Here is a 12,420-nt window from a genome sequence, read left to right as displayed (position 1 = left end):
CCAGCCCAAACGGACCAGGCCGGGGCAGGTCTGCTCCAACTGCTGCAACGCAGCTTGTTTGCGCACCTGGACCGATTCAGCCTGGCCCAGACGAGCTGGTGTTTGTGACCCAATACTCAGCCGGGCTCAAACGCCAACCGTTACCAACTGCCAAGCACAGATTGTGTTTGCCAGTTGCTGTGCTCGGCCTGGCCCAAAGAGAAGGAAGAACAGCATGATCAATAGAGAAGCAAACACTTTGAATGAAAATATACAAAAGACATAGGCCTCAGACTAATTCCATTTAATCAACACATATATTGCCGGCTACATTGCATAATCAAAGAAGCAAATTAAGAACAGTAGCAGAATTAAGTAGTTTGGCAAGCCGAGAAGGGCAACAAGTTAACAGAAAAGAGAGTACATGAATCAAAGTGACATGTAGCCAGCTAATGCAGTCATCCTATTGTGTCATCATCGGCCTAATTAAAACAACAGTTGTGGCACATGAACAGCTTGAGTGACAGACCAACTACAACCATAAACAAGATCAAGATGACAGCATTTTTGTAATAGCCTTGCAGCTCAGGTGAATGAGGATAGATTTCAGAACCTTGACCTGTCACCAGTTCATGGGATGCTAATGCATCCTCATGAGGGGCATGAATTGGTAACAGCAAGGGTTCTTGAGGTACCATTGTATTAAAATCTCTAAGAGCATCATCATAGTTGTTGTACTTCTGATAGATAGCCCCTTCTTCCCTAAGCACTTGCTTAGCACACTCATACCATGTAAAATAAATCCCAGGTTTCTTTCCTTCAAAGACCACATAGCAAGGAGACATTCTCTGAAACCAACCAAATGTAGAACATGTAAGTGGTCTGAATGACATGCCTTAGTCGACCATTCAGTTTGAATGATGATGAACATCATCGGCAACTTGATAAAAAAATTAGCCTCAGCTGTTATTTTCCTTGTTTAGTCATTGGTGGCTACCAAGAATTGTAAGAACCAAATAAAGAGGCAAATAAACAACAGTTGCACTCACTGCCATCAGCCATCACAAGAGGATGTTGTTGCTGTGGAGTACAACTGAGCAAATAAAGAAGAAAGCACAACACTGTAAACCATCAAAACAAGAATAAGGTAGCCACCTCAAGTTTGTTTTATGCATCATAGGCCTTTAAATCCCATAGTTACCACCAGAGGCATAAACAACAAAAAAGGCAACTAGTTATCAAATAAAAAGTAGCCAACAGAGGCTACAAATAAGTTTCTTATAATACCAAGTTCAGCCCAACAGCCAAGGGCTCAAATGTTCCCAAATCCTTGCCTATTGTTAGCCACCCTCCTAGGCAAACTACACCATCAAGGTCAAGTGTCAAAAGAACAAGCAGACTGCACAAAAGGTCCTGTTGTCAAAAGAAGAGAGAGTAGGTGAGGGAGGGTGGAGGAACTATACATCTCTACAGTCAACCCCCTCCTGGCCTTCTAGCCCTTCATGTGTAGTGGAACTACACATAGTAGTTTTTGGCCAGGAAGGTCCTAAGCCAAAGGGCCCTGTGGGCATCACTCATGTTCACAAAGCCCCTGCCTTGGGCCTTGTTGTCCAGGAGGAAGGTGTAGGCAACAATAAGTGCCTCCTCACTGAAGCCAGACATCTCCATCACAGCAAGGTACAGATTGGCATCAACATGGGTAGGTCCAGTCTCCCTAAGAGCATTGGCCACATTGTTCACAGCATCTGACATGTTAGTCAACATGAGCATCTCCTCCTCAGAGAAGTTCCCTCTCTTTCTCTTTGGGCCAGCAACTGAGGAGGTAGGAAGCAGTTCAGTGGCCTTGCTATCCCCTCCCTGTTCACTAGGAACTGTGGTGTGGGTCAAAGGAGGACCATCAGCCTTGGCACCAACACTGTCAGCCTGGTTCTGCCCTAAGGCTTCACTAGACCCAAGTGCAAACTTGCCTGTGGCCATGGCATTAGCAAAGATAGCCTCCATCTCAGTGTAGAACCTAATAGGGCAGTTAAGAAACTCTGCATCTTTAGGATGGTCCTGCAGAGTTGGGCAAATGTAGTTTAAGAAAGGCAAATGTAGGTAGTCAAGGCAAAGACGAGATCAAACTGCTACCTTGCAGTGGCCAAGGTAGTGCTCTTGCTCAAGCATGATAGCATGAGCCTGGTCATCCCAAAGAGCAGCACTAAGGTCCTTCAACTTGCTCACCCTAGCCCATTTCTGCCTCCACTTCCTCAAGTAGTTGTACACTTGAGTTGGGCTAACAACCTCCCCACAGAACTGCTTGAGGGCTTTGGCCACAGAATTCACATCTTTGTCCTTAAAAACCTTCTCAGGCCTGCTACCATCACTAACAAGGGCAGCCATCCTCCTTAGCACAAAGCCAGAGGTGGTGTTGGTCCACCTCATTGCCCTCACAGCCCCATTCCCAGCTACAGGAACAGCAACATCAATAGGATTTGCTGCACCTAGAGCAGCACCAGCACCAGCACCAGCTACAACAGGGGCAGCAGCACTAGCACTAGCACCAGCTACAACAGGGGCAGAACCACCATTGATGAGCTGCTCCATCACTGAAGTACCAGCAACAAACCCACCCTCAAATGCACCTGAATCCATCCTAGGACTGGCATGTAATGAAATCAACAACAGAATTAGTCAAGAACAGGCTGACAACAATATTAACAGTTGTATGAACTAACCACAAACTAACAGATCATGAAGAACAGAATGTTTCAAGAACAGAATAAATGAGGCATAAAATTGGTCTCAGCTTTATCCACCAAATTATTACATCAGCATGACACACATGAGTTCCATAGTAGGGTACAGAAACTAAAATCAAGAACATATTACATCAACTAGTGTTTATTCCCCTCCCTTCCCACATAGCATTGCAAATGGCATCCCTTATTTCAGCCATGTCAACAGAGTCTTGGTCCAGATGGGCTGGGGGTAGGTTGGTTGGATCAGCAGAAGTAGTGAAACCTTCCTCATCAGGAACTACTTCATCAATGCCAAAACCTAGGATACAGTTATGCAAAATGGCACAGGCAACTACAAGCTTCACTTGTGTCCTATACTTGTGGAAGGGTTTGTTGTCCAAGATCCTAAACCTGCCCTTCAGTGCACCTATAGCCCTCTCCACAGTCACTCTAAGTGATGAGTGCCTAAGGTTGTAGAGCTCCCTTGCATTGGTGGGCCTGTTCCTTGGGCCATACTCAGACAAATGGTACCTAACCCCCCTGTAGGGAGGTAGGAAACCATTTTTGCATGCATACCCAGCATCTACCAAGAACATTTTACCTACACAAGACATCTACTGTGAGAGTGTGTGTTAATAGGCCATGGAATATGTAATTAGTGTTGGTGTGCAATTACCTTCTGGCAAACTCAAGCCATCTTCCCTGGCTACAGCATCTGCCAAAACAGTTGCATCATGGGCAGAGCCCTCCCAGCTAGTCAGGACATAAGTGAATTTCAGATCACAATTCACAACTACCATCACATTTTGGGTGGGATCCTTTTTCCTACCCCTAAAAGCTTGTTGCATGCGCCTAGGAACCCTTGCTAGGAAATGAGTGCCATCTATAAAGCTAATGACATCCTAAAAAGCATGGGTCAGTCATTGCAATAGGTCTAATGTAACTAATGAACCTAGGGTATACAATTACCTTAAAATATGGATTCCATGTATGGCTTCCAAGAATCTTTGGGTGAGTGGTAGTGCTAGCTGGCTTTATCATTTCATTCCTAAGCTCACCCACAGCATACAACACCTGATGGAAGTGCTTGTGGACAGTTTGGATGGACCTCCTAAAGGACTGGTGGACAACCCTAAATCTTTGGTTGTGCCCTACAACATGTAAAAACATGGCAACCTGCTCTTCTACTGACACCCCCTCCCTATTAGTGACAAGACTCCTCTCTCTAAAAGTTCTCACTAACTTAAAAAAAGCAACTCTCTTCATCCTAATCATAGAAATACACTCTGAATCAGTGGAATTGTATATCATTCTCAGTGTTCTCTGTCTATGCTGTTCATTTTCATCCCTAATCAGGGCCAGTGCTATAGGATCAGGCAGTGGGGTTTTAGGTTCAGGGGTTTTCCTTTTCAGCCTAGTAGATACAAAGGTAACCATAACAACAGTCAAGGTAGCTGCCTTCCTACACAGCATGTCACGGCTCAAAGACAGATCCATCTACAAGCATGTAAAAATATAACATGATTTCAGTTAATGAGCCCTGCTAGGCATCAACATGACTGTGAAATGAATGCATGCCAACAAAAGCATGGCTGCATCTTTATGTGATGCCTCCCAGTACTATGTGGACAACATCATCGACCAATGATGGAACAAAAAACTTAGATCAAGAACAGCAAGGTACAAGTAACACTAACAACTGCATCAAACAGTTATGAACAGCAAGGTACAATACAAATCTGAAATAGATCAACAACCCTAACAGATCACGAGCCCAACAGATCAAGAACAGCAAGGTACAAGTAACCCTAATAGGAGCATGAAGCAGTTATAACAAGTATGAAACCCTAACAGATCATGAACAACAACGAACAAGAAACCCTAATAGGTTCGAGAAGCACCACAAAAAAGAAGATTAGGGGTCGATTTCACCTTGGCTCGGGGTCCAAACAACGGAGAGGAGGCAGATCTGGAAGTAGAGGATGCAGATCGGGAAAAAGACAAAGCAGATGCGGACGGAGAAGAAGAGGAACACCGCTGCCACGGAGTCCCGGCAGCAGCCGGAGCAGGGAAGCGGCGAAGAAACTCGACGCCGGTGACCTAACCCACAACCAGCCGGAGGTCGTCGCCGCCGCCGCCACGCACCACAACTCACCGCCGGTCTCTCACGAGGGAGGTGGAAGAGCAAGCACCGAGTGGAAGAAGGAGAGAGTGGAGAGTGGGAACCCGTATATAAAGGCCGGCGAAATCGCCGCCATTTCGCTTCGCGCGCGGCGGCCAGAGCGGGAGCGGAGAGCGGGGACGCGCGCGAAGACGTTTCCCCTTCCCGCCAGAGCCCGCGCGAGCCACCCCGCCGCCGCCCAAAATCGCCCGCGTGCGTCGCAGACGAGCGCGGCTCGGAAGAAACGAGGGTTTCGCTCGTTTCCAGAGAGCCAGGCGGAGAGGTCGAGTGTTGCTCTGCGAAGCCAGGCTCCCTTGTGGGCCATCGACGACAAACATGACAACTTGCAGCCCACGGGCGCAGCCGGGCCTCTGGGCCAGGGTCGCAAACGCGCCCTAAGCGTCGCTAGCCCGAATGGTCTCACGTGCTTGAGCTCGCATGGCACATCAGCCCTTATGAGCATCGCTTGAGCTCAGGATGGCGTAGCGCAGCTTTGACCGATGACATGGCTTCTCCTCCGGCAAGGAGCTACTCCCTTCTCGTAGCTCCCTTCAGTGATGGGCCCAGGCTTACAGTTGGAGGCATATCGTTTCGCAGAAATTTGACTTATGCTGACGCTGAAAAGTAATATTCACTGATTTATTATGAGAGAAAAACACAGTACAATGACTGATAAGCCGTGTTGATAAGTTCAAGCGAACATGAGCCTTTGCCTCGCGTCTCCTGGTTGTTGTACATCCAAGCTCGCATGGCGCCTCAAACCCATCTTTGATTGTTGTACATCCAAGCCCACATGGCCGGCGACGCTAGGATGTTATGTTTATTGTTTCTTCGTGTTGTATAAGACTTTTGGAATGTTACAACAGATAATTTTCATATAATTTTCATATGTTGCAATAGATGATTCTATGTGTCACATCCCATTCCTCACCTAAACTTCTTCCCTCTGCGAAACTGTGCCCGTTGCTGATGCATCTTTGCCTTCGCCCGACCACCTCCCGTTACCCGCCTATGCCTCTTTCATCCGGACCATGCCAACCCTTCCACCTCCACGCGTGCTACCGACGATTGCTGCTCCTTTCCCTCTGTGTGGTGAGTTTGCCTTCTCTTCAAATCCTGGTCCTTCCCTTGTCCTTCTCAGTCTCCTTTGCCCTGTTCACTTGGCTGATAAGCCATGGCTGAAAGTATTGATGGTTGATTTGTTGTGAGAGAAAAATATTGTTCGTTGGCTGAAAAAGTACGGCTTATAAGCCAAACGAACAGGGAGCTTATGTTTTGGGACCAAGTTTGGTGAAGCGGTGTCTGTTCATGTTCTTGAACAGCTACAAGCTAAAATTGCTACCGGTACGTAAATTTCTGGAGATATTCCAGTTCCATCAAAGGACAAAGAAGTTGAGGAGGAGGATTAGGAGGGATGTTTCAGCTATTGAATCTAACTTGAACTTAGAAAGTATGTAGCTTACTCACTCTATTTTAAATTATAAGATGTTGTGTATCTACATACATAGAATTTGCTATTTAATTAGATATACATTATGCCTAAATTTATAGAAAAATTAATGTACGTAGAAAATTCTAAACGTCTTATATCGACGTTTCCGTGTATCTGTGTTTTTGAATAAACAGTGTATTTGGAGAAATGGTTTGGAATATCTCCCTATCAGGTACCAGTACCGTACCACTATCGACGTACTCGGGCGGCATCGTATAGCCTGTCGCCCCTGGATCTGTGTTTTGGGGTAACCGTTCTGGGCTTCTGGCCCATGCCCTGAAACGAGGAGCGGATCCTGTTCTGTCTGCCACTGGGGCACGCACGTCGCTAGCTAGCGCGATCTGTGCTGTACGTCGTCCGCGCAACCACCGAGAAACGTACTTATCCAGCAGACACAAGCGGAGTTATGGGCAGCGTCCGTGAACCGTGATGCGCAGGCACGGAGGGGGCTGCGGGGGGCCATCGCCGCCGTGCCCCGCTTAATTCCGTCGGCCCGTCGCACAGTACTGCCATTCTGGTTCCACCGAGAGGCGCTAACCCCATATCATCTCACAATCAAGCGACTCCAAGCAAAGCTTTGCTGCCGCGGTGCTGCCGACGCCGTGTTGCCGTGCAACTTCTTCCTTCTCTACCTCTCTCGCTGCCTCGCTGGTGTGTAATAACTGCTCTCAGGCGTCACCGGCTGGGCCCCGATGCTTTTACCACGACGGCTCGGATTTCCCCGATCAGCTTCCTCCGGCGCAGGGCAGGCAGGGCTCCAGCCTCCAGCCGCGGGTGAGAGCACGATGTGGAGGTAGTGTTTCATTTATTGATGGCGATCCGAGCGAGCGGGCCGGCGCCTGGCTGGGCTCCAGCGCGAGGTGCGCCATTAATGGCGATATTTACTTCCTACGTCGCTGTTAGTTGGCGGAGGGGGAGAAAAGGTCGGCGGGGCGGTGGCCGTGGACGAGGCGACGAGCAGCGCGTAGGCCTGCCAGGGGACGGTCTTGCGAACACTGGCAGTGCTACCGCAGCAGCTTGTGCCGCTTGCGCTCGCACTGCCTGGCCCTCGTGGTGGCTCGTGGGCTCGTGGCGGCGTGCCGCGCGCCCGCGCCCTTAATGCTAGAGCTAGACCAGCACCAGCTGAGACGATAGATTTTCTCCCGACACCGCGTCGCAGCCCCCATCGCTATCTCGCTCGCTCTCACAGGCGCAGTGACGTGCCCGTGAGCTTCTCGTGGCTCTAGGAAAGACGCGCTCCTCGCTCTCTCCTTGTCCTCGGCCGCAAGATGGGCGGGGGGCTCGGCGGCGCCGTCGTTTGCTCAATGCTGGTCTTGTCGGCGCTGCTGGCCCTCGCCGCCTCGCAGTCGCCGTCCCAGGTTCTGTCGCCGGCTCAGAGCGCGTCGCGGCACCCGACGGCGCCGGCGGCGAGGCCGTCGTTCCCATCGCCTGCGGCGCCAGCTCCGAGGCTGTCACGGCCTCCAACCCCGGCCGCGAAACCGTCGTCTCCGCCACCCGCGGCGCCAGCTGGGAAGCCGTCACCGTCTCCCAGGCCGGCTCCAACGAGGTCTCCGCCAGTGGCGACACCACCGGTGCCAAGGGCGACACCACCGGTGCCAAGAGCGTCACCTCCACCTGCAACCTCGCCAGCTCCAAAGCCACCCTCTCGACCTGCAATGGCGCCGGCTCCGAAACCATCCCCATCCGTCGCGCCGGCGCCAAGGCCCTCGTCTCATCCACCTCCCACACCGGCACCACCAGCTTCTCGGACGGCTCCAAAGCCATCCCCGCCCTTGGCTCCGAAACAGTCTCCATCACCGGCGGCTTCACCGCCACCACCTGCTCCGCCGCAGCCTCCGTCGAACTCCACGCCGACGATGTCCTCCACATTGGGCCAGCTCTCGCCCAGCTTCTACGCGCAGTCCTGCCCGGGCGTTGAGCTGGCGGTGAGGGATGTCGTTAGGTCGGCATCCACCCTGGACCCCTCCATCCCCGGCAAGCTTCTTAGGCTGGTCTTCCATGACTGCTTCGTCGAGGTATGGAATGGACTGTCTGTGTCTGAATCCTTGCATCTGATTCGAGTGGCAAATAGAACACTGCATTGTTGCAAACTGAGGATTCTTTTGTTCTGCTCCCAAACAATTAGTGAAATGGACGTGCCTGATCTAGCTGATCATGCAGAGATTTTTTCGTGATTAGCTTTTTTGCATGCAAAAAAAATATAGATCTAGTTTACATCTCAGGTTGCAATGCAGAGATATTTTCGTGATTAGCTTTTTTTGTCAGGTGCAATTCCTATCTCAGGTTGCTTTGCTCAATGATTTTTGACACCCGTAGTTCAGAGTGCTGAGCAGAAAATATGCAACTTCTGTTTCCCAGTACAAATTGTGCAGACCCGAAGAAATGAACGAGTACAAATTGTAGCAGCAAGTTAAACGTTACCACTTGCCTGTTACCTGAAACAAGACCAAGAAAACTGTTTTGTCCTCTGATAACGCCATTGCTCAAATCTTTGCATTATCTATCCTGCTTCCATTTATCTTAATCCTAAATTCCTAATCAAGTGCATACTCAAAAGTTCAAGAATGGTAGGCTATCTGGTACTCCTAGACTGGTAACCAAACACAAACAGTTTTAGGGGGTGTTTAGTCGCTCCTAAAATTCATGTCACATCGAATGTTTAGATACTAATAAGGAGCATTAAATATAGATTAATTACAAAACCAATTACATAGATGGAGGCTAATCTCCGAGACGAATTTTTTAAGGCTAATTAATCTGTCATTAGCACATGTTACTGTAGCATCACGTTGTCAAATCATGAACTAATTAGGCTTAAAAGATTCATCTCGCAAATTAATCGCAAGTTATGCAATTAGTTTCATAATTAGTCTATATTTAATACTCTATACATGTGTCCAAACATTCGATGTGACAGGAATTTTAAGAACCAAACAGCCCCTTAGTCAGACCCAGATCTTCAAACATCATTAATGCCTAGTATTGGGTGCCAAACAGCAGTGTAGTCTTTGAAAGCTTGCATGTGACTGAAGGCAGCAGCTATCATAGTGCATCTTCACTCTTTGTGGAAACTTTCAGTGTGCACACTGACATAATACGATTCAGGTTAAAGAGTGTCTATTTTCTTGATCTCAGGGATGCGATGCATCGGTGTTGATACAAGGTAACGGTACGGAGAGGACTGATCCTGCAAATCTCTCACTTGGTGGGTTCAATGTCATCGATGCAGCAAAGAGGTTGCTAGAAGTCGTGTGCCCTGCGACTGTTTCTTGCAGTGACATTGTCGTCCTCGCCTCAAGAGATGCTGTTGTGTTTGTAAGTAGCATTCCAATCAGCTCAAACCTCTTATATAGTATACAGTTGCTGCAGCTTTGCCTTTCCTTTTACTACAATTCACTCAAAACTGTGAATGCTCCAATAGCTACCTTGGTACTTAACACCCTGTTCGCTTTGATCGTTTCTGTGGCTTATAAGCCGGCTGATGCTGTTTTGTTGTGAGAGAAAAACACTCTATTGGCTGATTTAATCACGCGGTGTGACATGTCGTAGAAACAATAGTACAAATCTTAACTACTTTGTTGAACTTAGGCCAACACAGAATCCCTCGTTAATAAATGCTGAAGGGATTAGATCTCTACGCAATCAATGAATTGATAGTTTCTGGTCCCATATATGATATGATGTGACCAAACATCTGCAAGAAGATACAGGGAGTGTTTAGTTTCAGAAAGTTGGAATTTGGGGCTACCGTAGCACTTTCGTTTTTATTTAGCAATTAGTGTTCAATCATGGACTAATTAGGCTCAAAACGTTCGTCTCGTAATTTCCCACCAAACTGTGCAATTAGTTTTTTTTCCGTCTACATTTAACGCGCCATGCACGGGCCACAAACATTCGATGTGATAGGTACTGTAGCACTTTTTGGTAATTTAGGGTATAACTAAACAAGAGCACAGCTTGCATACTACTCCTAGGGTCCAAATACTCCGTACTACTAGAGTATGTACAGGTATAGGGACAGCTGCATGCTGTTTCCATTAAATTAGTCTCATGTCTGCCATCTTATGTTTGGGAGAAAGCCCCCCTATGTCCATTACTTAGAGCATCTCCTACACACTAGCTATCCTACTCGGTTTTGGCAAAACTTCAGAAAAACAGGCTCCAACAGCCTCGTCAAACGGATCTTCAAAATGACAAACTCGGTATCCCGCCTTTGTCGCTCGGGAGAAAAAAGCGAGCAGACTTCGCTCGCCATCCCATCCGTTGTGGGCCTCGTCCGCCGCTGTCGTCCTAACCCGTATCCCCGCCGAGTGCCGACGCCGACCATGCTCCCATCCCCGCCGAGCGCCACTGCCATTCACGTCCCACGCTCCCACCAAGCGTCACGCTGTCCATGCCCCAGGCCATGAAGCAACAAGTTGCGAGCAGCAACGGTCATGGAAGCAACACGCATTCATAGGCTCCGGCAGCTGTGCAGCCGCGGGCATCAAGTGTACCACCACCCGAAGTCAAACGAGCACCTAACTGCTACTCCTGGGACGAAGGCCAAACCAAGATTGGCCGCCGCCGCCACAATGGCAGCAACGAGGAGGCATGTTTGTGTGCTTGTGCCTGCCTTTGCTCGTGGGGCCATGAGCACCAAGGAATCTGACTGACCAGGAGGAGAGCGTATAGGAGGTGCTGCTGTTGTGCGGCGAGGTGGATGCCTTGCGGAGGGAAGTGCAGCGCCTGCTCTGTTCAAAGTAGACCTTCGGCACAAACAGCAAGCAGAGGCGCCGAGCTGCCGCTGTCCATGCCCCCGAGGTGCTCGATGATATGCTTTAAAGTGATGACGTATGAGTTTAATCCAAGCCTAATGACGTGGCAGACGGTTCAACAAATAGAGAGCCAGCTTTAGCCAAGCTATTGCGGAACCTTTTCATTTTGATAGGCTAAATTGTTTTAGAGAGCCAATTTCCATATCCAAATTTAGCCATACTCTTGAGATGCTCTTAGTCCCGTGACAATTTTGAACAACTCACTAACTGAGATGCTTGTGTATGGACTTTTGTTCCAAAACCAGGCTGGAGGACCGGCGGTGCCTGTCGAACTGGGAAGACGAGACGGCCTCGTCTCATTGGCATCCAATGTCCGAAGAAACATCATCGACACGGGCTTCTCCGTCGACGCCATGGCGGCCAGCTTCACCGCCAAGGGGCTCACCCTGGACGATCTCGTCACCCTCTCAGGTATGTACAGACGAAAACTGCTTTGAGTGATGCGAAACTGTGGACGCATCTCACCGACGGCTTGCGCGCGCGCGCGTGCAGGGGGCCACACCATCGGGTCGGCGCACTGCAACACGTTCCGGGAGCGGTTCCAGGTGGCGAACGGGAGCATGACGCCCATCGACGGGTCCATGAACGCCGACTACGCGAACGAGCTGATCCAGGCGTGCTCGGCGGCGAACGGCACCGTGTCGGCGGGCACGGCCGTGGACTGCGACTCCGGGTCGGCGTCCGTCTTCGACAACCGCTACTTCGCGAACCTGCTGGACGGGCGGGGCCTGCTGCGCACGGACGCCGTGCTGGTGCAGAACGCCACGACGAGGGCCAAGGTGGCTGAGTTCGCGCAGAGCCAGGACGGCTTCTTCGTGAGCTGGGCCAGCTCGTACGCCAGGCTCACCAGCCTCGGCGTGAAGACCGGCGCCGACGGCGAGATCCGGCGGACCTGCTCCAGCGTCAATGGCTGACGAATCGACCCGGGGAACTTATGCTGTAGAGCAAGGAAAAGTGATGTGAGGATGAGATTGGCTATATTCCTTTGTTGATGTAGCTGGTGTGGTGCCGGCTAGTTCTTGTTCATGGCCCGGTGATGCTTCGGTGAGCTAGTGAGGTGTTCTTGTGTAGGTGGCGTCACCGTTTTTTAGTGAAAGAAAAGGAGCGAAAAGAAAATGCATAAACTTGTGTAGATGACGTGTCTGATCTGCAACACAGTTTACGTATGGCGATGGACACTGTACTTGACCTGATAACTTTGCATGGCGTCACTAGCAAGCGAAGCGAACGTGCTTACGCGGTTCACTTTGC

The 12,420-nt window shown here is 49.7% G+C and overlaps 1 protein-coding gene across 1 annotated transcript; it reads left to right on the top strand.

Annotated features, from left to right (window-relative positions):
* Window positions 1-7,336: 7,336 nt before the first annotated feature.
* Window positions 7,337-12,366, top strand: LOC136497947 (peroxidase 18-like). Its single transcript, XM_066493848.1, has 4 exons — window positions 7,337-8,367; window positions 9,488-9,667; window positions 11,415-11,580; window positions 11,662-12,366. The coding sequence occupies exons 1-4, from the start codon at window positions 7,621-7,623 to the stop codon at window positions 12,081-12,083; spliced, it is 1,515 nt and encodes a 504-aa protein (XP_066349945.1). The 5' UTR covers window positions 7,337-7,620; the 3' UTR covers window positions 12,084-12,366.
* Window positions 12,367-12,420: the final 54 nt, after the last annotated feature.

This window comes from Miscanthus floridulus, chromosome 12, assembly GCF_019320115.1.
Source record: "Miscanthus floridulus cultivar M001 chromosome 12, ASM1932011v1, whole genome shotgun sequence".
Lineage (NCBI taxonomy): Eukaryota > Viridiplantae > Streptophyta > Magnoliopsida > Poales > Poaceae > Miscanthus > Miscanthus floridulus.
Note: the sequence above shows the minus strand (reverse complement) of the source record. Positions and strands in the feature narration are given on the sequence as shown.

Coding starts and splice junctions, on each gene's coding strand:
- LOC136497947 (XM_066493848.1), top strand. CDS start 7,621: ATGGGCGGGGGGCTCGGCGGCGCCGTCGTTTGCTCAATGCTGGTCTTG. Junction 9,668..11,414: donor CAAGAGATGCTGTTGTGTTT/GTAAGTAGCATT, acceptor TTCCAAAACCAG/GCTGGAGGACCGGCGGTGCC. Junction 11,581..11,661: donor CGATCTCGTCACCCTCTCAG/GTATGTACAGAC, acceptor GCGCGCGTGCAG/GGGGCCACACCATCGGGTCG.